Below are 27,526 nucleotides of genomic sequence, written 5' to 3' on the forward strand. Positions count from 1 at the left end.
TTCATTGCTTTTCACTTACTATAATTATGGACAGACCCCAGGGGTTATTTTCCAAAAGAACTGTATTAAAGTTTGCATTGAAATACTAGGTTCATTGTTCTGGAAAAATTATCAGTTTTTTTTTACGCAGTGTTGGTAGATAAACTTGCAAGAGCAATACTACAGCTACCACTATTACTACTACATAAGCTACTCATATTCTTGTTGCTGCATGGAGCTTCACAAAGAGAGATGTCTTAGCAGAGTTCTAACTTCTTGTCAGAATCAAAAAACAGAAGCAAGTATTCTGAGAGAGGGAACTATTTAAAAACCCTGTCAGGACTCTTTAAGATGCTGTTAGATAAGTAACCTGGAAGCTTGATTCCAACCCAGTTTACAGGCAGTCCTTCCCGTTTTATAGGCAATCCTCCAAACACTCAACAAGTTATAACTCAGGCCTTAAAAGTCCCTGTTTGCTCTTCTTTCCACCTATCCAATGACATCTTGCTGTGATTGGCAGGCACCTGTGCCTATCAAATGCTGCTCATAAATGCTCAGGAAATACATTTTGGGGCACTTAGTCCCTGGAGTATGTGCTTTTTAAAAATTATTTTTTTTTAAAAAGTTAGAACATGTTGATATTGACTCATTCTCTGGAAGATGAAAACAAGCCGCTAAGCATTTGCCTTTTAAAAGTACTGTGGGATACTTTCCTTTCTTCCTTTGGTTGGTCTACACTAATAAAAGAGTAACATGCTAATTGACTGTACCTTCGCGACACCCACCAGCCAATCAGGAGTGAGTATGCAAATTAACCCAACAAAGATGGCGGGTTAATTTGCATACACAGGCTCCAAGCAGCCGGGGGCATTCCACACTGCCCCAGCTGCTCCAGGCCTCTGGGCAGCGTGGGAAGACAGGAAGGCGGCTCCGGGCAGGAGCGAAAAGGTGGCTCTGGTCAGAGCGAAGGTGGTGCTGGCAGCCAGGGTAAGGAAGGCCCATTCTTGCACGAATCTTCGTGCATCAGGCCTCTAGTGTAAATATAACACGTACACAGGCACACCTCAGAGATGCTGCAGGTTTGGTTCCAGACACCGCAATAAAGCATCACAGTCAAGCAAGTAACATGCTTTTTTTTTCCCCCCAGTGCGTACAAAAGTTAATGCTTACAGTCTACTGTAGTTTACTAAGTGTGCAACAGCATTATGTCTCAAAAAATATACATATCTTTAAAAATACTTTATTGCTAAAAATTGCTCACCATCATCTGAGCCTTCAGCAAGATCTTTTGCTGGTGGAGGGTCTTGCCTTGATGCTGGTGGCTACAGATTGATCACAGATCACCACAGCAAATATAGTAATACTGAAAAAGTTTAAAATTTTGTGCAAATGGCAAAAATGTGATGCAAAGTAAGCAAATGCTGGTAGAAACATGATGCTGATAGACTTCCTTGTCACAGGGCGCCACAAACCTTCAGTTTGTAAAAAAGTGCAATAAAGCCAAGCGCAATAAAGCGAGGTATGCCCATACATTTAAAGCATATTCTATTTCTTGTGTTTCCCCATTTTTTTATTTATAATATTTTTTGACACTTAAAGCTGCATTTGTATAACGTTCCTGTGACTTTAATGTCAAGAGTTGTGAGATTAAGTAATTTTATTTTCCTTCAATTCTTCTGCCTACTGATTCATAGGTCTGAGTATGAACTCTGAAGCCTCATTCGCAGAAATGGAATAGCAACATATTCCTGCACATACCATGAAGCATGTGATTCTATGTTGATAATGAATTCTTTTAAACTCTAGGGATGTGTCTTTAAGCTTGGTATGATGTAACATGGCATAGTTTCTTGAAACCAAAGAAAAGATTGCAATTCTTTAGGTGCCCTTCAGGAAATAGCAGACATTGGCCAGAATGTCCTAATCAGGAAATTTTGCAATGAGAAGCCTTATCTGTTAGTCATACTTATACAGATAGTTTTCTGAAATTTACAATGGCACTTTAATAAAAAGCTTTTATATAGATACTGATCATGTAAATTTTACAATTCTGAGATAATAATAAGCATCTGGCATAATCTCTAAAGATAGTAAGTAAAAGCAAAGGCAATGGAGACATTGATCCTCCAACTTCAGTATACATAAAAAATCTGATGTGGAATCTTAGTGCACATAGAACACTAAGAGATTCTGATTCTGGGCCCATGAATTTATTAACAATCTTTCAGGTGAGATGGATATTAATGGTTGAAGGACCATATTTTGAGTATTTCTGAAACAACAGAGAACTGAAATATACAATGCGCATTCATTCATCTCTGTCTACACACACACACACACACACACACACACACAGGACAAGATGAATGTAATAGTAATGGTAAACATTGCATAGTGCCAGGTATTGTTCTAAGTGTCAACAAATATTAGCTCATTTAATCCACACAATAATCGTTCATCATAGGCACGGTTCTTAGCCCACAATCAATGTATCAGAAACTAAGCGCAGGGAAGTTAAGTAACCTGCCCAAGGTTACACATCTACCAAGTGGTAGAGCTGAGATTTAAATCCCAGCAGTCTGGCTTAGGAGTCTCTGCTTATAATCATCATATCATACATCTTTCCCAACAGATAAAACGATATTTCCCCCAAATTGCAATAAAGAAATTACCAAAAAGTGTCAGATAGGAATATAAGACAAGTTATGTGTGTGTGCATATATAGTATTGAAAATGTTCTTGCAACCACCTAATATATATCTATATGTATATATTCTATCTATATCTATATCTATCTATATATCTATATCTATATATCAGGGATTTGCAATAATTAAAAGAAATACTTGGCTTCCTGGATGTACTGTAAAATTGCTTGAAGTAACATGATATTTTTGAACCAAATATCTTCTAATTATAATGAGGATAAATCTCTTGGGAGGAGTGAAGCCTTCTGAGGCACAAACAGCCTGCCATCGCCCAAAATCATGGGCATTTAATAGCTAATGGTCAGAAGGTGCTCTTGTTTAGAACATCAACGCGTGAACTTGGGAAGACTCTGGGGTCCTGGAGCATTGGACTTTTAGGCACTAGTTGAGTTGGGGTGATGATTTCCCCTACTTCATTCTTAGGAGTAAAGAACTTGGCTTTTATTGGTAGAGCTGCCAGGGACTGAAAAACATGGACTAAGATTCTTTGCTTGACCAACCCTTGGACAGGCTCCTGACCTTCTCCTAGGCCCATCTGTGCACTTCCTTGTAAATTCCAGTTTTAGCAATAACCCTGCTAAGTCAGTTTAACCAGAATCCCCTCCCCTTGGTATCTGATCACCCTCGATATCTCATCCTCCACGATCCCCCAGGTGATGTCTGATTACCTGGCCTGTCTTCAGCAAAGAATCTTGTTAGGTTGGTTGAGCCAGAATCCCCCTTACTTCTGCTAGTTCCTCTTGGTAATTTTCTGTCTACTGACCCTCACCGTCCTCCTTGGCTCTGAAGTCCCACTGGCCCCTGCTGTATTTGGAGTTGGGCCAAACTCTCTCCCCTCTGTGCAACCCAGTTGTAGGGTTCCCTCTGTCTGTTGCAGTGGTCCTGATAAGGTCTGCCTTGCCATCTTTGACAAGTGTTGATGGATACTTTTATCTTTAACAACATAGGGGGTGTCTTGAGTCTTATAGGCACAAATTTAAGGCTGGCTGTCCATGGGCAGCATCTGGTTTTCAGAAATGTTTTTTTTAATATTTTCTTAAAATTGATTTTTAGAGACCCGAAGGGAGAGGGAGGAGGAAGAGAGAGAAACATCCATGATGAGAGAAACATCACTCCTGCATGCCCCCTACTGGGGATCAAGCCGGCAACCTGGAATCAAACTGTGACCTCTTGGTGCATAGGTTGACACTCAACCACTGAGCCACACTGGCTGGGCTCAGAAATATTTTATTTGGCTTTTATTACATTTTGAAATGGAATTGGTTGCCAACACTTAAAAAATTAGGAGTGACCATGTAAAAATCCAGATTTTTTATTTTCTTGAAAAAAATCTGAAGAAATGACAATAGGAGGAAGACAGAACTGGCTGATGAAGGAGAGGGCCTGAAACAACAGAGATCTGAAATATACAATGTGCATTCATTCCAGCTTTCCCTCGCTCCACGCTCCACTTCGTGCCTCTGCAGCTGGCATTGCTGGCTGCTCTCTGCCTGGAAGTGTTTGCAATTCCCTCCGTATGGTTCACCACTAAGTAGTTAGTACTTCATGGTGGTACCACATGTTTCTAAGGATACTTCTACAGTCACTGCTCTTAACTATATGAACTTAGAAGGATCTGCGAACTCATAAGGAAAATGAGAATTATTATGCATCATCTTAAAGGAATATGGGTTGAATTTATTCTGATTCTTTTTACACCAATTCATACAGGTTTCATAGAACTCTGATGTTCATGCTTAATTGTGTGCATGCTCTGACTAGATCTGTGAATGGAGTGTGTGTGTTTTTTAATTGATGATGTCATTTAAATATATCTCAAGAAAGTAACTCACTCAAATGTAATTAAGTCATTGTAAACAAAATGCTGAAATTTTGGAAAATTAGCATTTGGTCAAAGAATGCATGCTGTGAGAGAATGGGTCTGTTTTTTGAAGTAGAAAAAGAAATGGATAAAACTTTTGCTTAAGTACCTGAAAACATAATTTAACATTTGAATTTGTTTTTACTTTGGCTGAATTAAAAAGCAAATAAACAAATAAAAGTGAATAAAATGTCTACTGAGGCCAAGTATTTCTGCCTTTAAAGTATGACTTGACCCTGGAAGGGTCTATGGCCTCCACTTCTCTTTTCAGTAAGGAAATCATAATAGAGATTTTAGTTTTACAGACACTGTGTTAGATTACCTTACTCGAAGACTGTTCACTATTTGCTTGGTTTGATTTTAAGACTGTATGCCTTACAGTTTCATTAATACAGTGATTGAAAAGAGTTTGCCTTTAAGAGGATAAGATTAAAATAATTTGTTCACCTTGAACCTTATGAGGAAAAGGTGAATGCAAACTAAATGAATTACATTGAAAGGATTAAGTTAAAAATTGAACACTTATAGAAGTTTGAGGTGAACTTTTGACTTATTTGGGGTTCATAGGAAAGTTAGGCAATCATTCAGTGTGTTTTTTTTAAAGCAGAAAAAAAATGCTGTATATGTCTGAATATAACGTGAACCCGAGATATGAGTATTTATCTATATTCCCAATGAAAAGTTTTGAATATATAAAACCTCTAGACATGCAGATGAAATAGTCAGATGTCTGCTTGTATTTTTTATGTATTAATTTACCTCCTCATGTATTTTAAAATCATATATTACATAAAATATTAATTTAGAAATGTTACTTTTCCTCACCCTTATAGTTCATTAATTAATTATTATAATTTTTCACATGTGATCTGTCACTAGCATTTCCGTCAAAGTAAAGACAAACTCATCACTGTTTTTTGAGTCATCTCACCTGGTTTTGCAGCACAGATCACTTCTGCCTAAACTTTTTTGAGACTCAGTGCTTTCTAAATTTAAAAAAAATTTTTTGTTGATTTCATAGAGGAAGAGAGAGAGAGAGAGATAGAGACATCAATGATGAGAGAGAATCACTGATCAGTTGCCTCTTGCAAGCCTCACACTGGGGATCTAGCATGCAACCCGGGCTTATGCCTTGACTGGGACTTGAACGGTGACCTCTTGGTTCATAGGTCAATGCTCAACTACTGAGCCACACCGGCCGGGCAAGACTTAGTGTTTTTTGTCATTCAAATATGATTTAGTCACCGTAAACTGTATGCCAAATTACAAACATAATAATGGTACAAAATGGGACCTTTAACAATTTTTCTTTAGGTGAGTACTTTTGATCTCCAGCATGGAACACCCACAGTAGTGTTCTTTACAGTTACCTTAATAGGCTTTTGCAAATCATATCCAACATTCGCAATTTTACGAAATGATTATTAAATCTGTTTGGAATTTTTGTTTAAAAAACAAATTTTGTAGATTATATCTACCAACATTTAAAACTAGTAATGATGGAGGGGTTTTTTAGCCTAATTTGTTTTCTCCAAGCAAACCTCTGTTTCACATAATAAAGTAATACACAGATTTAGGTAAGGATTTGACTATGAGGTGACTCACTCTTTCTTGAGAAATATTCTAGGGGGAAGAAAAAAAATCTGCCTCATGTTTGAGCATATATGATTCTTCTCCCTTTCAAGGTTGGCCCTTAAAGTTTCAGTAAAGTGCAATAGAATGTAAAAAAGTAGATAACCCAGAGAAGGGGGAGCATCTTATTTAAGGGCAAGTCAAGGTGGTATTGCTAATTTTGTGAGGTTTCTTATCCTACTGTATATTACCATCATTAAAATATCAATTTCTTCAAGAGGTATTTCTATAGCAAAGATAGCGAGTGAGTAGGTAAAAGGGGAATACTGTGTGTTAGACATTTTCTATGATGTTTTTCATAGTTAGGTAGCTTTTTATTAGGCGGGTGTAGTTAATTTGGCAGAAGATGTTGTCCTCATCATTTCCTGATGATCATGAACTACAGAAGATGAAAACAGCTGGTGTACTAGTATTTGTAACAAAGAGTGAGGAAGGATAATATGATAGAGCTTGGATATAGGAGAGGATTTAGAATGTATAATGGTTAGCGTTTTCTGTCTTAGCTATCCAATAAAATGCCTACTTTTAAGAATTTAAGAAAATTAAAGTGTTGGATATTATCACTTTCTTATCATGTTTGAAAAACCTAACATTTTGCAGGAAAGGGTAACTTACTTTTACTTTAGGGCTTCCAGTTTCATATTAAAAGATGTTTATATCATTAATTTACCAAAAAATGTGATATGATAGCAATAAATCATACCAATGAAAATCATGATCATTATCACTTTTATCTCCTAACAGTGGAAAGAGTGGAACGAGAAAACCTTTCAGACTATTGTGTCCTGGGCCAGCGTCCAATGCATTTACCAAATATGAATCAGCTGGCGTCCTTGGGGAAAACCAACGAACAGTCTCCTCATAGCCAAATCCACCACAGCACTCCAGTCCGGAACCAGGTGCCCGCGCTACAGCCCATCATGAGCCCGGGGCTGCTCTCTCCCCAGCTCAGTCCACAGCTCGTCAGGCAGCAGATAGCCATGGCCCATCTGATAAACCAGCAGATTGCTGTTAGCCGCCTCCTGGCTCACCAGCACCCTCAAGCCATCAACCAGCAGTTCCTGAACCATCCGCCCATTCCCAGAGCAGTGAAGCCAGAGCCAACCAACTCTTCTGTGGAAGTCTCTCCCGATATCTACCAGCAAGTCAGAGATGAGCTGAAGAGGGCCAGCGTGTCCCAAGCTGTCTTTGCAAGAGTGGCATTCAACCGCACACAGGTACAATGAGCACTGAGCAGGGTAACTGGTGGTGGTTAAGAATCATACTAGGGATGGTGTTGGGACACATTTTCTTTTTTATCTCTTAGAAACCATTTATGGCTCTCAGAGCACATAGAATTAGATTAACGAATAATGCTTAGTTTATGAACTACTATCGCAATGCACCCATGCATAGTTGTAACTAATTAGTCAATTTCAGCAACATAATGAACAGAACTGAACTCACCAACTCAGGGCCCCAAATGTGACCAGTGACCTGGTCTGTGTGCTCCTATCCTCCCTCATCTTCTCATCTACTTTTCCTCAGATGTAACCCTGACCTTGAGTTTTGTGGTTGTCGCTACCGTTACCATCTCTTTTTAAAAAGTAAATTTAAAACTATTAATGCATGCCTGATCTATTACTTTGGTTTTGAACTTTATAAAAAAAAGTATCATTATTCTATCTAATAAAAGAGAAACATGCAAATTGACCGTACCTCCGCTACGCCCACAAGCCATGCCCACCAGCCAATCAGGAGCGAGTATGCAAATTAACCCAACAAATATGGTGGCGACCACAGAGCTGGAGCAAGCAGGAGGCTTGGGTTGCCCCCAGCGATGGAGGAAGCCAAGCTTCCCACCCGCCCTGGCCGGCCCTGGCCTCCGCTCCAGGCTACAAAGTTTCAATTATAGAAGATAAATAAATCTCAGATACCAGGGCCTCTGCTTGGGTCGTCAGGGGGCGTGGCTGGCCTGCAAACCACCACAGGCCCCTTGCCCAGGCCGCCCCATGCCCCAAGGGAACCCCCACTCTGATCTGGGACACCCTTCAGGGCAAACCAGCCGGCCCCCACCCGTGCACCAGGCCTCTCTCCTATCTAATAAAAGCGTAATATGCAAATTGACCATCACTCCAACACACAAGATGGCTGCCCCCATGTGGTCAAAGATGGCTGCCTCCATGTGGACACAAGATGGCTAGCAGGGGAGGGCATTTGGGAGGGACCAGGCCTGCAAGGGAGGGCAGTTGGGGGCTATCAAGCCTGCAGGGGAGGGCAGTTAGGGGTGACCAGGCCGGCAGAGGAGGGATGTTGGGGGCTACTGGACCTGCAGGGGAGAGCAGTTGGGGGAGACCAGGCCTGCAGGGGAGGGCAGTTAGGGGTGACCAGGCCTGCAGGGGAGGGCAGTTAGGGGTGACCAGGCCTGCAGGGGAGGGCAGTTAGGGGTGACCAGGTCTTCAGGGGAGGGCAGTTAGGGGTGACCAGGTCTGTAGGGGAGGGCAGTTAGGGGCAATCAGGCTGGCAGGGGAGCAGTTAGGCATCAATCAGGATAGGAGGGGAGTGGTTAGGAGGTGATTGGGCTGGCAGGCAGAAGTAGTTAGGGGCAATCAGGAAGGCAGGCAGGTGAGCAGTGGGGAACCAGCAGTCCTGGATTGTGAGAGGGATGTCCGACTGCCCTTGAGGGGTTCCAGATTGGAGAAGGTGCAGGCTGGGCTGAGGGACACATCCCCACGTGCATGAATTTCGTGCACTGGGCCTCTAGTATGTTATAATTTCTTTAATTAATTTATAAACTCTTCAAAATATACAAGTTAGATTTAAGATATGAATAAAGTGGCAATGGCTAATTTATTCATTTTATAATGTTCTAAGGAAATTATAAAGGATAAACAGATAAACAGTTTACTTCTGTATGTCTTATTTTACGGAGGGCTGCTTTTAAGGAAGACATTCTTTTCCATCAGTGGTTCTTAGACTTCAGTGTGCAGATGCTTCAGCATTGCCTGAAGGCTGTTAAAACACAGATTGCACGGCCTCCTCCTAGTTGCTGATTCAATGGGTCTGGGCATGGGACCCAGACATTTGCATTTCTAGTCAGGTGATGCTGATGCTGCTGGTCTGAGGACCGTACTTTGAGAACCACTAATCTAACCCTTGTTTGAGTAACAATAAAGTAAGAAGTGCTAATCTCAAGGAACTAAGGACCTTATAGTGAAAAATAATTGAGCCCAAATAACAAAAATAAAACATGAAGTGTGGGGAATAGTATAGGAGAGAGGAAGCAGTGGTTGCAGCAGGTGTTCGTGGAGAGGTGGGAGCAAGGAATACTTACAGTAGCATGAACATGGTATGTCTTTACGAGGATAGTGAGTTTAAGTTAGGCAGGAATCAAAGCTCTGTGCAAAAATAAAAAAGATCCTGGGCCAGCACGTATGTAAATAACTGACTTGAGTATGTTGGGGAGTTAGACCTTGAAGGATAGGTAAAATTTAACAGGCAAAGAAGTAGAAGAAGGATATTTCAGGCTAAAAGAATTCATGAGAAAAGTGTTGAGTCAAAAATATGAGGATAGTTGGTAGTTGGTAGCAAAGCTAGATAGTAAGACTGATCTGGAGGGAACTGATCAAAAAAGGTCTTCGGGCAAAGCTAAGAACTTTGAACTTTATTTCATAGGCACTGGAAGCCATTGACTATTTTATGTAGGAATGTGCTATGATCCAATAATTAGAACTGGATGACTTAGGAAGATTTCTTTTCCCTCAGGATAACAAGAGCATAGGATTATCATTTAGAAGGCTGCCATAGTGTCCAGCTGAAATGAGTAGAAGTTTTGAACTAGGTTGATGGCGATGGAGTGGTCGAGAAGCATTGTAGAAGTAACATTGACAGAAAATGCAACTACTTGAATGGGCAAAGAGGAAAGAACTAAAGATAATGCCAAGGGGGTGAGGCTGGTGATTGAGAATAAAGCTGTAATTAGAGAATCAAGGAGGCTATTGAAAGAGATGTTTTGGATTGGGCTATTTTGACTTGGAGGTGCAGGCAGATTTCTTAAGTGAAGATGTGTTGCCGTCGTTAAAAATATGAGGTTGGTGCTAAAAAGAGTGGTCAGGGTTAGAGAACGAGATTTGAAATTTATTTACAGAGCCTGGGATTTAAAGAGTCAGGGGAACGAGGGGAAGAAACCATCGCCACCACTCCTACCAGGAAGAGACAGAAGAAATGCCAGGAGAGCTGGGGTTAGGTGGAGATGGAAGAATGGGGAAATGGTAGTGAGATGGATGGAAGATGTGAGTCAGGTTTCCAAGAGACTTCATTATGGATGGCAACCAAAGAAGTCTGGGAGGGAGAAGCTTGAAACCGTGCCATGAAATTGGGTGATTGGTTGGTAGAGATCTTTGCAAACTTTAAAGTATAATTTCATTGGAGTGGTGAAGGCAGGAGCCAGAATTGAGGAGTTAAGGAGTGATGAACTGTTGTGGATACAGAAGCTGGGGCTGCAAATTACTGTTTCCAAAATTTGGTGTTGAAAGGGAGGCCAGAAGTAGGTTGACAGTTTGAATGGGCGAGGCAGTGGTCGGCAAACTCATTAGTCCACGGAGCCAAACATCAACAGGACAATGATGGAAATTTCTTTTGAGAGCCACATTTTTTAAACTTAAACTTCTAACGCCACTTCTTCAAAATAGACTCGCCCAGGCCGTGGTATTTTGTGGAAGAGCCACACTCAAGGGGCCGAAGAGCCACACTCAAGGGGCCAAAGAGCCACATGTGGCTCGTGAGCCGCAGTTTGCCGACCACGGGGCTAGGGAGTCAGTTTGAGATAGGAGGATTTGTGAGGGAGTTGGAGGCCTCAGCTGAAGTTCAACAGCACGCACTAGTGATAGAAGGAACCCCTGTGGCTTGCTCAGTCTCCAGCAGTGCTGGACTCCAGGAGTGGGAGCAGGGAAGAGACGCAGTGGGGGTGCTTGAGGTTGGGTGCTGACGGATTAAGTATGGCAGGAGACCTGGAGAGGTGACGTTTCTTGCTCCCTTAGCTCTTAGCAGACTTATACGTTCTGTTACGGATGGAGTCTGTTTACATCATTTGAAAACGAGTCTCGAGGTTCACAGAGGCCTGCGCTTGTTCCAAACATCGCTCCATCACGTTTCTCTCGTGAGTCAGAGTCCTCAGGCAGCCTTGGTGATTGTGAAAAACTCGGTCCTCTTGAGCGCGTCTGTTGGGTACCGCTGCAAAATACAGAGTGGAAGGGTGCATCTCTTAGCCTGTACGTGCAGTTCTGTGTGTGTGCGCGCAAGTTCTTTCATGTATCCTTCATGCCCATGAATAGGCATTTCATGGTTAGCCAACATTTTATTGCCTGGTTCTATATACAGCTCCTTTGGCAAAGGACAAAATTGAAAGCATGGTTGTATTGCTTTGGATTTAAAACCAAATACAGTAAACCTTTTGTCCAAGCAGCACGAAGCCCGAGAGGAGACGCACAGTGCGGCTGGACAAAAGTCAGGCCGGCCGGTGTGAGGGGCCACCCCACCGGGGCCGCGACTCCGGGAGGTCTGTCTTCGGCGGCCCGGTCCTTTTTGTCTATTTTTATGGATTAATGATTTTTCTTTGGCATTGCCATCTTTCAAGTGCCAAGTTATAAAAGGTCTAATTGAAGCATGGAACACATTTTATTTTTTTCCTCCTGCCATTAAATTTGTGAGATGGCTACACCCAGAAAGGAACATTCACTTTCAATCAACATGAGCTGGAGTTCATGGGCCAGCCTTGAGGATATCAAATGGAAACTGCCTAGGAATGTATGAGTATTTCCTTTTAAAATTCTGCTTTTAATTTGGGAAAGCTTTTCATCCCTCTGGGATCATAACCTGTTGTGTATAAAGCCCAACCTAATCAAGGTAGATGGTATTGACAGAATGACATAGTTTGAACTCGAGCCGGAGGTCAGCAGGCAGATTGTTTTCGCTGTGTGCACGCAGTCCCCAGCAGCGAGGCTGGCCAGCTGGGCGTCCCCAGCAGCATTGTTATGTGGAAAATACGGGGTACGATGCCCTATGAAACCTACCGTGCACTCTCCAAATGGGAGGCTTTTTTTTTTGAGTGGAATCAGGCATTTATGGGTGATATAATAATTTGCCAGCTATAATAAGCAAATAAAAATTAACTTTTATAGATGATAACATAAAAGGATTGTTACCCTTTGGACAGAAAAGAATCTCAACTCCTCCCGCGCCTCCCCTCCCCCCCCCCCCCCCCCCCCGCCGAAGCAAACAGAATCAGAACCATTGGTTTAGGTGGACACCTAGGGCCGCATCAGTCTTGCACTCAGTGGCTTTACTGGTACGTAGCGTATCCTCAGTCCGCTGGGTATTTTCCAGAAATAGTTGGTGATGTCCGTTATTCATTTATTACCAAATTAAACGAAAAGCAATTTTTCAGCCTACAGTTTATGTGCTTGTGCTTGACGATTAGACCAAGAACAAATCTAGTGGTGTGTGTGTGTGTGTGTGTGTGTGTGTGTGTGTGTGTGTGTGTAACAAAAGCACATGCACAGCATTCATATATGATGCCGGACTTGTGAATACACATCAGAGTAGTTTTTCATGTTTAAGACGCGCAGATGAAAAGCTCAAAGGACCCTCCTCAGGCCACTGGATTTTGCCTGCTCGCACCGGCAAGGAGCTGGCAATGCCAACCCGAGGTCTGATGGGTGGGGGAGGACGAAGCCCAGCTCCGTGCCTGCTGTCGCAGGGACACTGAGGAGTGACTCCCACCCCAGAGCGCTCTCTCTGCAGGATCGGCTGAGGCTGGGACCTTGCTTGGGTCTCTCCCCTTCCGTGTCCTGCTGCTCCTCCTCGTCCCTCACCGGTTTCCCTCAGAAGCACTTCCTTAGTCAGTCCCAGGTGACAGATCAATGCCATTGCCAGCCTGGTGGGCATTGGTTATGCCATGGGTTAGAAGTTTGAATGAAACCTACCTCCCGTGTTAGCCTGCTACCTTCCCAAGTCTAAAGCAAGACGTTGTTATTATTTTAAACGGAGTCCCCTGAACCCAGTGGACTGATGTTGACGTCAGATTTACTTACGGATATTAGATATTGGGGGTGGCGGGCGGGGCGAGAGAGAACGTGAGTCAGAAACACATTAGTTCTGAGTTCCTATGAGATCTTCCAAATTCGACTCAAACGAAAGCCATTCTTCCCGGGTCTGCACGGTGACTTATGTGATTTCCGTGAGTTGCGGAGTCCCTCTGCTCCTTGGCCCGCCCCTCCTCCGGGGCTCTGTCGGGGATGCAGGACCAAAAATTTCGAGAAGCAGTGGGACCAGGGCTCTGTCAGCAGCTTTTCCATATGTGTTTTCCCTCGCCGGCACCCCGAGTTTACTTCGGTGCTGGCATACCTCCGCTTTCCGGAGCCACGGACGAGAAACAAGTTGCTGAGCTACTTGCTGTGTTGACATCTTTGCCTTTTGGCAGTTGGATTATGAATCCTAACCTCGCGTATCCTTTTGCCCCTTGTCACGTTATGGACTTAAAACATTAGCCAAAGGCTTATGACAGTATTTTAAGAGACTTCCTATTTCCAAGGAATACTTGTGGGGTGTCCACTGACCTGTGAGTAGCACAGTTTCATAAAATAGGTACAGTGAGTCTTCCTTAATAGATAAATTATTCTCTAATTTAGTTAAAAATCCAGTGACCTATATATTCATATGTTTAGAACTCCCCCCAATCCCCCCCACACACACTTATTAACATTGCTTCTCCTCTGAGACCGTCCATCTGAGCAAATCTGTTCAATGAAGGAGAGGACGCTTTGACCCAAACTAGGCTGCGTCCATTGGCACGGATGCCCGCCCCGTGCGGATGGGAGCGTTAGAATGCCCGGAAAGGGCCGTTAGCCGTGGGCCTCGGCCCCGCTCTGCACCACTGACCCCATTACCTGACATCCTCCTGCAAAGGATCGGTCATGAGGCGTTTGTATCATTTTAAACAAGACTTTTGCCGAGTCTCAGGAAGGTCAGGCACGTTTTGGGTTCCAGGTGGCTCTCTCTCCTGAGCCAGTTCTTAGAAGCGTGTTTTCCGTAGAGGCACCGGTCTGTCCACACGGTGTGGTTCTTCTGTAACCGGAAGGCCCCTGATTCGGTATCTTGCTCCTCCTTTGGCTCCATGACACAGTCACCGAGTGACCTGGTTCTCCACGTTCTGTCCAAGGCCTGGCCGGAGAAAGCTGTCCCGGTCCGATCTGATAGCGAAGAGAATTTAAAACATCCCCGGGGACTCGCTTGGTTGACCCGCCCTTATTTGACTACTTGTTATTTTTTTATGAGACTTTGCCAAAAATCTGCTGTTTACTCATCAGAGCCACATCATTTGAAGAAGCTGAAGGCCAGGGTTATAAATACAACTTCTGAAGTCACTCAGCAACTGGAGAATGTTCCAACAGATTGGAAAATGAGATTGAATGATGTATCAGGAAAGCTGGCAGTGCGGTCAACGGCTGGAAATACAAATGTCTTCGTGCGAAGTGACATGTATTTTGCTTTCATGCTTTATTGGCACCATGTTTGTAGTATATGCACACTCAGATCATTAAGGTTAAAATGCCTCAGGGCTTGCTGACCAATCTATTTTGAAGGGGCACCATTAGCAAGAGATGTGTAGTAACAAGATGAAAATTTTAGCGACCAAAATATTTGAAAGTCTTTTTATTTCTTAAAAAAATATATATTTTTATTGATTTCAGAGAGGAAGAGAGAGGGAGAGAGAGATAGAAACATCAACGATAAGAGAGAATCGTTGATTGGCTGGCTCCTGCACGCCCCACATGGGATCAAGCCCGTAACCTGGGCATGTGCCCTGACCTGGTCATAGGTTGATGCCCAACCACTGAGCCATGCAGGCCAGGCTGTTTGGAAGTCTTGGCTTCAGTCTTTGCCACTCATTTTTCTGGGGTGAGAAAATCTTAAGTCTTGTGTTTAATTTATACATATTGTTCGCCAAAGATAGGCATGATTTAGTTACACATCCAGTTTATATGGGTGGAAAATTTGACCTCGAAGATATTCAGACTTCTTCCTCAGCAGACCTCTGGTCTCAGTCATCAGCATTTCTCATCTCCAGTAGAGATAGGGCTCCCCGCAAGCTGTACAGGAATAACACACAATGGAAACCCGGGGGTCTGGACGCCATGGTCCAGTGAGCTGGTTATAAAACGACGGGGGGACCTGCCAGGAGAGGAAGCCCACCCTCTGAACGATGGGCTGTCAATATGAAATGCCGCAGATCAGGCACGGACCTGTTATTGGCTTGGGAAGCAAATAATATACCTTCTTTTGATTTCAACATTAAATTAATAAAGTAGGAGAAGATGGCCCTGCTTGCTTCATCAAACAGGCAATCTTTCATTTCAGAACCACTGGCGTGACTTCGTAGATTTAAAGATTATAATAATATTAATATCTGGCAGAATAGCAGTGTCTCCCGAGTTATTAGATGGCTTGAGGATGGCCCTGTAGATAGTGGTCTCACTGTAGTGCCTCGTGTGTACATAGAGTATCATTAATTAGCACTTTCTAGGCAATTTCAGCCAAAAAGCCCGGGCGAGGTGCTGGCTTTGTTTGTGCTCTGGGTAACGAGAAGGTTGAGGCAAAGCTGTCAAACATACACAACTCTCTCCTCAGTCCCCAGTCTACTTGAAATAGAAACATTTATATAAAAGAAAATTGGAAGACTCTTCCCCCCGCCCACCGCCCCCCTACCACCCCTCCATCGTCCCCCCACCGCCCCTCCACCCCTGTTCCTCACAGAACTTGTACCAAAGGAAACACAAGAGAGCCCATGGTTCTGTCTGTTTCTTTGATCACCAACTAGTGTGAGAAGTTCTTAAGATTAGTTAGGAGCCCCAGCCAGTTTGGCTCAGTGGATAGAGCGTTGGTCCGCGGACTGAAGAGTCCCAGTATTGATTCTGGTCAAGGGCACGTACCTCAGTTGCAGGCTCAATCCCAGGCCCTAGTTGGGGCATGTGTGGGAGGCAACCAATCGATGTGTCTCTCTTCCATCGATGTTTCTCTCTCTGTGTCTCTCCCTCTCCCTTCTACTCTCTCCAAAAAAAAAAAAAAAAAAAAAAAAAAAATCAAGGGAAAAATATCCTTGGGTGAGGATTAAAATAAAATAAGATTAGTTATGAGCTAATTACAGAAAATGCAGGTTTCACCACTTTTACCAAAAAAGACTGCCTTTTGGCAATAGTTTTATAAACTTCTGTCACTATTCCCTAACAGGGAGGGATGGACTCATTTCACACAAATAAGGCGTCTTTGTCCTCAATTAGGACTTTCTTTCACCTCCAGTGAGTGTCTCAGTGGAGACCCGCACGCTTAGTGTGAAGGCCTCCTGTTTCATTATGGAACTGGCCTCCCCAAATGCAGGGTGATGTTTATAATTAAAGTAGAATTTTTGTAGAAGAAACACCAGGAAACACTGGCTTTAGATCCCACTATTTATGTACTTTTCGCCATTGCTTATTTAAAGTAATAAAATAAATACACAAGTGTGCTTTCCCTAGCCATTGAGTGAGAGGGTGACCATTTGGCCTGCAGTTAAGTGCAGGTTTGTTCAAATAAGGTGAATTAAATTTAAAGACCAGAAATGTTGTGAGAAAAATATATCTGAATCAATTCAAAGTCAGGTGGAAATTTCAAGGTTGCTTAAATTTTATAAGTTTTGTGCCTCACATCAGTCTACAACATTGACTTTCTTTTCTTTTTAAATGTATTTTTATTGATTCCAGAGAGGAAGGGAGAGGAAGAGAGAGATAGAACAGAGATATCAATGATGAGAGAGAATCACTGATCAGCTGCCTCCTGCACGCCCCATACTGGGGATCCAGCCCGCAACCCAGACATGTGCCCTGACTGGGAATCGAATTGTGACCTCCTGGGTCATAGGTCATTGCTCAACCAGTGAGTCACGCTGGCCGGGCAAGCATTTCCTTTCAAACTGCTCTGACTGCAACCCCCTGTAAGAAATACTTTTTATCTCAGGAGCTGGTGCACACATGCACACACGTGACCACACCTGCATTTTGTATGTCTATCTTGAAGTCGATCTCATTTCCACTTACGTTTTTATGTGTATATTTCTAAAGCAAAGCCTTCATGAAAGAGAAAGAAACCTTCATGAAGCAATACTGTACCATGGATGGAGCACTTTGGTAATTCTAACCTAATTGCATTTCAGTATAAGAATGTTAGTGATGATCGCCGAAACCGGTTTGGCTCAGTGGATAGAGCGTCGGTCTGCGGACTGAAAGGTCCCGGGTTCGATTCCGGTCAAGGGCATGTACATTGGTTGCGGGCACATCTCCGGTGGGGGGTGTGCAAGAGGCAGCTGGTCGATGTATCTCTCTCATCGATGTTTCTAGCTCTCTATCCCTCTCCCTTTCTCTCTGTGAAAAATCAATAAAATATATTTAAAAAAAAAAAAAAAAAAAAAAAGAATGTTAGTGATGATGTGCTCAATTAATTTTATCACTCACTAATAATTACAGTCCCTGTTTCAGCAACGATGCAGACTAAGGCTCATTTTAAATGATACAGAGTTACTTAGGGAGGAAAAGTTGTTTTTACTTTTCTGAAGAATAAAGTGAATATCTTAGTTTAAGTGCTATCCTGAATGTTCATTTCACTTAGTATATAGTTTATTAAACTTTCCTTTGCATTTTCCTTTACCCCCAATAATTTTAATTATCCTACTTCCTAAAATTTATTCTTCATATTTTATTCCTACTGTATTCGGGAAGACACTTAGCAAAATATAACTGGAAGGCCTTGACTCTTAAGAACTGTACTTCGATGTTAGGTCTGTATTTATTTATCCATTCACTTAACAAATGTTTATTAAGCGTTCAGAGACTATGGTAGGCATTATAACGATAGCTGGTATTTATTGAACATTTAACATGTATTGGGTACAGTTATAAGCTCTCTAGGGATCCCTATGGGGGAAGTACGTTATTATCTTAATTTGACATGTGAGGAACCTGGGCCATAGGAAGAGTCATCAATCCATGTGCAACTGGAGCCCAGTTTGAAACCCAGCAATTCAGACTGTAGAACTCACACTCGGAACTCACACTCAGAACCACTTTATTCTCACTCATTCCTGCTGTTAGAGAGCGGAAGGTGAAGGACAGTCGCTCCTTCAGGGAGTGAAATGCAAGGAGCAGAGAGACTTGCAAGGCAGTGCTCCCACGGTGGCCTGAGAAGTCCCGTGACGTGGCACATGGACGGGTGGGGACAGATGCTCTTGACCCTGGAGGTGATGGGAGTTCATGCAGACACATTTCAGCAGGAAAAGCTAACATTTTATAACTCTGTTCCAGGACAGAGTCAACTCCCTTATTAACAGACTGCTTTACTTCTTATATCTGAATGCACCTGATACATTTGAGATAAAAATATCCAATAAATGAATGTTTGGGGTTTGTTTTTATTTTTGGAAAGTATTATCTTTGCCAATGATTTTAAACTGTAGGAAACACTAGTAGGTTTGGGGGCAGTTTGCCAACAGTTGTTCCGGAGAATGCTCGTGGAATAACGGGGGGCCCAGGCCGTTGGGAAGGCGATGGTCCTGGCCCGGGAACTCGAGTGTTAGCGGAAGTCGTGGGTGCCTGGAGCCCAGAGTGCCGCTGTGAAGTGTTTCCCAGGGGACCCTATTCAGTTCTCCATTTGCTTCTGCTTCCTGGTGCCAATGCGCTTAGAAAATTCAGACTTAGGTTGTGTGTAGCACCCCATTCCGGTACCTGAGACTTTCTAAAGCCAGGAGAGAAGGCGTGAGGAGGAGAGTGAGGTGGAACCGCTCCTCTGACGGTATCTGTTACCGCACAGATCAGGTGGTCAGTACTTGTGAGCCAAGTTGCCAGGAATCTTTTCGGGTCGGTTTAGGCCCAGTCCCTCCATCGCACCTGCTCAGGGGCGGCTCGGCAGGGGAAGAAGTTTGAAAGGTGCAGGCTGTTGGGCTGTCGGCACTCACGCCGTGTTGCATGCTTTCTGTGTTTTGATGTATCACGTGGCACGAGCAAAGTTTTATTGTATTTTGGGGGACATGGCCTATTTGTTCTAAAGTGGAGTTTGCATTGCCCACAATCTCGGTTTCCGTCATCTGACTGTTTTCAGTGGATTGAATGAAGAGATCTTGCGTATAATGGGGATCTTTGAGCACGTGGTCTATCAGGGCCGGCTGCGGGCTGTTCAGCAAAAATAGGACTCAGTTCTCAGGAAAATGAAGAAATATGCATTTAGTGTCTTCTTGGTGCCCTACATTTCTGTATATCGCCCAACTGACCACTAAGCACAAAATGTATGGATTGTGCTCCGAAGGAGTTTCCTGTTTCATGGGAAGAAGAGGTTGTATAGCAGCACGGTATAGAAGATGAAAGTGTCGTCCTGCTCGGTTTGGCTCAGTGGTTAGAGCGCCAGCCCACTGGAGGGTCACGGGTTCGATTCCTGGTCAAGGGCATGTACCTGGGTTGCATTTCAGTCCTCGGCCCTGGTCGGGGCACATGTGGGAGGCAACCAATTAATGTGTCTCCCACTGATGTTTCTCTCTCTCCCCCCACCTCTCTCCCCGCTTCCACTCCCGTTCTAAAAAATCAATGGAAAAAATATCCTTTGGTGAAGATTTAAAAAAAAAAAAGATAAAAGTGTCCTAAATGGGATAGAACTAGAGCCATTTCCCTTCAAAGGAGGGAGAAAGTATCACCAACTGCAGTGTCTGTGTGTCCACATTATACATAGTCTTTTAGTTCATTATAGGATACGGCTCTGCAGCAGCAACATCTGTCTGCAAATGCTATTCTTGAATGTGCATTTATACTTGCAGAGACATTAATTCCCTTCAGAGGCTCAATTCTGTCCACCCCCATCCTGCAAAAATGCTACATGCATAGGCTGTCTTTCCCAATAAAGAAATATTATAAGAAAAGAGGGGTTTTATTAAACTAATGCAATAACGACATTTTCTTTGAGGATTTAACACATCACTTTTAATAATAAAAATCAAATTGTCATTGTTGTGCCCTGTAAACCTTTTATTCAAATCAGACTGCACAGTCTGGCTTCATGGCGAGGCGGTGCTCTGGGGGAGGAGTAAGGGGAGGAGGAGTGTTTCTGGCATCACACAAACGGATTTCAGCAGGCAAGTCCGCGTGGGGGTGCAGGTTATGAGTATGGGGCCCAGGGAAACCTGTTTATGCTCCTGAGCAGAGGGGGAAATGCCCCTTCGGAGCACCTAGAAGGAAACGAGATCGGAGAGTGGGGGAGAGGCGGTGCCGGGGTCAGCTTTCAGGATGTAGGGTGCCAGTGCTGTCTGCAGCCGTGCCGCTGATGTCGCAGCGCCAGCGACCTGTGCATGGACTGCTGACAGTTAGGAGTTCACTTTGTAGGACTCGGCCCGGAATTTGGGGTTACCTGGTCTTCTTAGGAGGAGACCAGTTTTGGCTCTCATGTCAGCTGGAACCAGAAATTTCAGAAACGTGTGAAAATTCAGGCTAACAAATAAGCATGCAAAAGGGGCGCTGAAAGGTGAGGAGTACCTCTGAAGGGATTTTGTGTGCGTGTGCGTGTGTGTGCGTGTGCGTGTGTGCGCGCGCGTGTGTGCACGTGTGTGTGTGTGTGTGTGCGCGTGTGTGTGTGTGTGTGTGTGATAGGTCATGTTCAGAGGTGGATGCAGGCAGGGTTGGCCCATGTGAGCGCCAAATGAGTGCCAAGGCCCCTTCCGCCCTTGGCCTGCTGCAATTTTAATGTGTAAATTGGGGATCTGTGTGCCTTTTAACCTTGCTGAACTGTTATGACATCATTTGTTAAAAAATATATATAAAATTATGAACTAAAACAGTATATTTTCAACTTACCACTACAGAAGACTCCCAAATAAATGTTTCAACTCATACGTCCTTAAAGAGATGAAACTTGATTCTGGAGAGGACCATCATGAAACAGCTTATATGCTTTGTTCATACATCTAACAGTTAATAATGAAAACATATTATGAGGGATAAGGCTTATTTTCTCTAAATGTTTCTAAAGAAGTGTCCAGCACACAGCCTTGCTTTTAGCATAGCAATCACATAAGCTATCTTTGGGGTTTATATTTTTTTTATTTTATTTTTACCATCACCATTTATCCCCTCTCTGCCCTCTTCCATCCCATTCCCCACACCCTGCAGTAATATCTCCCTTTGTTTAGATTAGAACCCAACACTTTCAAACCGGTTGCTTTATATAACTGAGTGTTTTTTTTTTGGGGGGGGGAGGGTGAGTTACTTAAAGGTATGTGTTATAATAAATATGTGAACACCACAACACAAGTTATCCTTTATCTCTCCGACTTCAGCTGCCACAAACAGACATACAGTTGACAGGAATGAAAACAGTCTCTGCCAGTTGGAAGTTTTTTTTCTAAAGGAAAGCACTGGGGTTTGGCTGGGCCAGTTTCCTCAGTACACACCTGGTGTATATCACTTTAAAAAATAAATTATGCCTCATTAAATTACAATTAAATGGAATCATGATCATTTGTTTTTCTGGAAGGAAGATGTTTTGCATATTGAAAGCCTAATTCGTTGCAGGTGACAAAAAGGCTGAGCAGATTATCTAATATCACTTCATTTTGGGGGTAATGTTTGCTGGTTAGTCTGTGTATATACTCCAGTAGTTCAGAATGATACTGACACGGGCAGTATTATTTTCACTTCAAAATGTCTCCTACCACTTTATCAGTTTTTGTACTCTTTTAATGAATAGAAACTTCTTTTGGTATCCTGGGTTAGTCATGCTTTTAATTTTTCTTTTAAGTGTTTTAAAATTTTTTTTATTAATTTTAGTGAGGAAGGGAGAGCGAGAGAGAGATAGAAACATCAACCATGAGAGAGAATCATTGATTGGCTGCCTCCTGCACAAACCATACTGGGGATCAAGCCCACATCCCAGGCGTGTGCCCTGACCGGGAATCGAACCATGACCTCCTGGTTCACAGGTCGACACTCAACCACTGAGCCACACTGGCTGGGTTCTTAAATGTTCTGATACTGTCCTGTCCCTCACTGATTTCCTTGGCCTGGTCTCACCATTATCTCTATATCCTTGGACTCTGCATATTTCAAACCCCAGCCCAGTGCAGTCCCACCTCTTCCAAGACCTTTTCCCTGAGTCCTGTAGTTGGCAACACTTTCACGCTCGCTTGCTCGGAAATGGCCGTAGTTCTGTCTGGAATGTATGTCCCTTGTCATCTTTAGCATTGCGCTTCTGTAAACCATCACATAGTAAACTGCTTGGCATCAGAATCTGTGTCTTAATTAATCTGTTTATTCCTTTCTGAACTTTGTGTCAGGTCACAAATAAGAAATTAATGAATGGATTGATCTGCCATTCTTTGGTACTAGGTATATTGAATTTGGGGGTTCTCCAGATAGTCTATGGGGGATATAGCCTAATCCTAGAGAATTACCAAAGATGTGAGAGCTAAGAAGAACGCTGTCTGTTATCATTGAGTCAGTAATGACCTTGACTGTTGTTGGCGGTCCCGGAGTGCCTGGGCAGGGGGTGTCTGAGGAGCTCAAGCCCAGTGTTCCTAAGACCTGGCCCAGGTATGGGGCCCCTTGTTGTTGTCTTAAAGGGGTAAGGGCCCATAAGACAGTTTCTCACCTGCCCAGCCAGGTCTTCAAGGGCTAGTGCCGAAACTTAAAAGTGCATTCTATAGAGCCATTCACGGTAATGTTTCCCTAACATTTCTGAGTATTAGCATGTGTTTTGCACACTAGCAGTTTGGGGCAAACTATGTGAGTTATTGAAGAAATACGGAAATCATAATCATTTAAATAAGAAAGCCCATCGACAGAAACTGCAAATTCAGAAACATTAAAGTCATTTAATTTGTTACAAATAAATATTATTTAACATACTAGACATAATAAGTACATCATTTTTTTTTTTTAATTTTAAAAGTCAGCCTGAATGTTTTGTCTGCAAAGATAACCTCTATTAGCAATCAGGCTAGATGGCATTGTATTAGCTCTTATTTTGGGTGTTGAATTGTTTTGCGCTCTCTGAATTTTCTGCCAACCTCATCTCTTCTTTGCCGGTGCTGAAAAGACGATGAAGCTCACACAGTCCCCAGCTCAAGGCTACAGAGGAAGCCAAGCTGAGGTTCCTTTTCCCCCAACTCCCTTCATTTTTCAGCAACTTGTCGCCCGAGAGTTATTTGTGCTCATGCCTCTCCACCCCGTGCAGGCGCTCCTTCTCCTCCCCTCAGTGCACAGGTTTCCTGGTCGTGGGTAACCTCGCTCACTCCGAGGAGGAGCTGGTCCAAGCTCTCCCTGGAGAAAGCTCTGTTGCCTACGATGAGGAAACGACTTAATGACCACTTTGCTCAATACCCGCAATATGTTTTAATGTGATTACTGATATGAAAGTTTAATAAGCAATATCCTGGTTAATTTATTAATGTCCCTCAATTTTCACATTTTCCATATTCATGACCTTTCTATTCATAAAAGTACATCTTTTCTTTTTTCTCCCCGGTGCCCAGGTGCCATGCCGCACTCTCTATATCTCAGGCTGCATAATGGGAATGTCCAAGTGACACCTTCCGCTGGGCTGGCTGATAATTAAAATGCCAGACAATCTAGTGACAAGGGCCTTGGAAATATTTATGTGTGATAAATTATTAATTTATGTTCTATTCAAGACGGCTTCAGTGTGGTCAACATTTACTTATCTTGATAATTAAGATGGGGCAGTGTGTGGTGTATCTGTTTATGCCATACATTTTCTTCTAATTTTCCTCCCCAGTGATGATTTTCAGCTACCCAAATAAGCTCCTTTTGCATTTATGAGCCTACAGAATTTGGACTCTATTTAAAAAAAAAAAAATCCCAGTTTAAATAGTTAAAAGCTCATAATAACCAAAATGAAAAAGACTCAAGAAAACACCTAAGACTCTTCCTAGGCCCACCCACTCGCTACTTGTTACTGAAAATGTCTGGGTGAAAAGAACCTGCTTGGGGACCCTAGCTACCCGGATGAGACCTTAAGTAAATAGTTTAGAACAATCTTCTCATTCTCTGGGGCAATGCCTGGAGGCGGCGCTGGCCAGCTTGTTGGCTGGAGGCTTTATCTTCGGTTAGGCAAGTGAAACAGCGGCCACAATGTGTGCCACAGCCCTTTAAATACAGACCCTGGGTCTCGGGTCCCAGAAATGATGCTGACGAACAGGCATTTGCAAGAATGCGTGGGCCTGATTTTTCTTAAAGATGGATTCACTTCCCTGCGAGGTTGTCCAATACGTGAAAAATGCAGAAGAAAGAACTCCACAGATTCAATGTGGGAAAGAAAGTAAACCAAGAAAACAAACAAAGACCACTCTATGCTTCAGAGTGCATGTGGGGGGTTTTTTTAATTGATGAAGAATGAGCAATTTTTAACCTGGTCTATTAGAACACTAGTTTTGTTATTTCACTATCATGTGTGCAAATTCTGAGCCATATGAAAATAATACGGTACTCTACCGCATGTGAAAATAATTTCGTAGAAGTTTACAAACCATTTCTTATGGTTCTAGGGGCCTCAGATACAGTATATAAATATATATTGTGACATATTTATGCATTTAAGTTCTCTATTATGTGTTTTGAAACTTTATTTGTTATTTTTTATATCACTTCATATTATTATTATTTTAAAACAATTTCTTAGTGATTTCTCCCTCAGTACTTCAACTGTCCTTTCGTTCTTTTATTTTTCTCTTTCATGGATGCCATGTTCTTTGGAAACTTGTTTAGACCAAGTTAATGGCCTTTTAGGCTTCCTCCCCGTGAATAGGAGTTCACTTTTTGAATAATAAGAATTATATGTCATGGTGGGGGGGGGGGCGCACCAGGATTTTAGAGATGCTTAGGTGGGGCATGGCCAAAAAGAGGTGGAGAACCACTGGTATAGACCCAGAAACAACTCCTCCGATTTGGTAGTCTGAAATTTATTAAAATGTTAAAATCACTTATGAGAGAAGAGGAGGAGGAGGAGGAGAGAAGAAGCAGGAGGAGAAGGAGGAAGAGACCGACTTATCCTTTACGAATGCTCAGAAAAGGTCAAGCTTAGTGTCTTATTGGCATTGGAGATTAGTATTGATTTTAAATTCACTTCCTTCTTGGAGATATTTTATCTCAGAAACAAATTTATTATTAATATTTTAGGTTTCTTAGCACAAGTGGAAGTAGAATAACTTAAGGCACAACTGACTTAGCTTTAGAAAGAGAATCAGTACTTAGATTGTGTAACGTTTTCTGGAAGACAAATGTGTCCCTTGTTACTTCTAAAAGCATGACAAGAAGTCTGGGTTTTCTTAGACCATGTTCCCCGTGGGGTATTTTCCATACCCATCCCACCTTGTTCTTGGTCACGCGTGCACACAGACACACACCGGGTAACATTTCTTCTGGCTTCGTTGCATGGCATAGTCCATTCTCACTCGTAAAGACATTTCCCATCAAAGTAACATGACACCCAGGTTGCAGAGCTGTGGGATGGCATGTATACTGCTTGTAGGCTCCTCATAGTGAAACCGCCTTACCTGGTCTCCTGAATGGTAATTACCCTCTTGGAGAACTGATGACGGTGGGATGCACATTCCTGTAGGTGACATTTGCGTCCCTGTTTTATAAGGCATTCCTTTATTTGCAAAGATCACGTACCTTACCCTAAAGATTTCTGGCCAACCAGGAGATGGCATATTCCTCTTGCATCATTGTATGTTAAGTCACACGGTGCAAATCTGACCAGGTTTTCCTTGCGTGGATACTCCCCTCCGTGAAAATGTCCTTGGCATCTGCGTTCCATGACTTGGGGTGCCCCGTCTGGTCTGAGATACAGAGGTTAGCACTTCAGCTCTTCCTGGGGGCTGATCCTAGGCCCTGATCCCACAGTGTCCTGAGAGCGGAGGTAGCTGGGAGTGTACAGAGAGGCCTCTGTGTGATCATCTAACACGTGTGCAGAATGGAAGTGGCTCTGCTTGTGCCCACGGCCCTGCAGTGTCCCAGCTCGGTCCCCGCCCTTTTCCTACATCCATGCTGCTTGTCTCCACTCTTGTCAACCTTTTCTGTGTGTGTGTGTGTGTGTGTGTGTGTGTGTGTGTGTGAATGAATTCTGTCACCAGAGCAATAAAGAACTGATTTCCTTTAAAGCTGTCCATTTGGATGTCACACATTCAGAAAGTGTCTGCGTCTACCATGGCGATCTCCAGTTGTGCGCCGGCCCCTCACTGGATGTGACCACACGTCATCCCTTTGATGTGATGATGGGCTCAGAGCTCCCCCCCGGGGAGGGTATCTCATAGACATGTGTGGGTGCTCTCTGGTACATACCTAAGGACACCTATTATGTGTGTGGATTGAGAAGCTGGGGTTAACACAAGTTACAGCCATTTGCTTTGTGTCTTTTTTTTTTTTTCCTGGAAGAAACATCTATATTGAAAGCAGTGGCCGGTCACATAGAAATTCAGCCAACCTTTTTTTTTTTTTAAGTCGATGTAAATCTCCCATGCTGTTTAAATGTCGGAACTAAATTTACCAAACTTGGCAGATTTTTAAAGCAGAGCAGCACTGCCAAGTGTTCCCAATTTCAAGCAGAGAGTTCTAACACTTCCTGCAGTCCTTGTAGGAGGCACCTGCTGGTAATTGCCACTTCACAATCCCTTCCCCGGCGCCTACCTGGCGAGCTGGCATCTCTGCACCCCAACGACGGTTACAGTGATGATAAAGTGTCAGGACAGGACGGTCCAAAATAAGCCACAGCGCCCGGAAGGCAAGCACCTTCCCACCAGATCTTCCTGCTGGAGAAGCCTTGGGATTAGGCTGCGGCTCATGACATCACAGCCAACTGGTTTCCCCCCACAATAAAGGGGGTGGGTATGGGAGACAGAAACACCCCCCCCCTCAAGATATGACTCGGCCTGTTTTCCCATCTAATCAGGGCCTGCTGTCCGAGATCCTCCGGAAGGAGGAAGACCCGCGGACGGCCTCGCAGTCCCTCCTGGTGAACCTGCGGGCCATGCAGAACTTCCTCAACCTCCCCGAGGTGGAGCGGGACCGCATCTACCAGGACGAGCGGGAGCGGAGCATGAACCCCAACGTGAGCATGGTGTCCTCGGCCTCCAGCAGCCCCAGCTCCTCCCGGACCCCTCAGGTGAGATGCGCGCCCCGCGGACGTTTCTCTCTTTGCCCTGGAAACACCTGGCTGGCAGCGAGAGTTTTCCCTGAAACAGGCGTAATTCAGGGATTCTGAGTCCACTGAGCGTGCTGGTGGGAGG

General features: G+C 43.5%; 1 protein-coding gene across 1 annotated transcript in view; it reads left to right on the forward strand.

Annotated features, from left to right (window-relative positions):
• Positions 1 to 27,526, forward strand: part of SATB2 (SATB homeobox 2) — a 139,357-nt gene that overhangs the window by 63,057 nt on the left and 48,774 nt on the right. Inside the window, exons 5-6 of the mRNA XM_054722858.1 lie at positions 6,925 to 7,397; positions 27,190 to 27,402. Coding sequence (XP_054578833.1) covers positions 6,925 to 7,397; positions 27,190 to 27,402 — 686 coding nt within the window. The remainder of the gene's footprint in view (positions 1 to 6,924; positions 7,398 to 27,189; positions 27,403 to 27,526) is intronic.

This window comes from Eptesicus fuscus, chromosome 11, assembly GCF_027574615.1.
Source record: "Eptesicus fuscus isolate TK198812 chromosome 11, DD_ASM_mEF_20220401, whole genome shotgun sequence".
NCBI classification, from domain to species: Eukaryota; Metazoa; Chordata; class Mammalia; order Chiroptera; family Vespertilionidae; genus Eptesicus; species Eptesicus fuscus.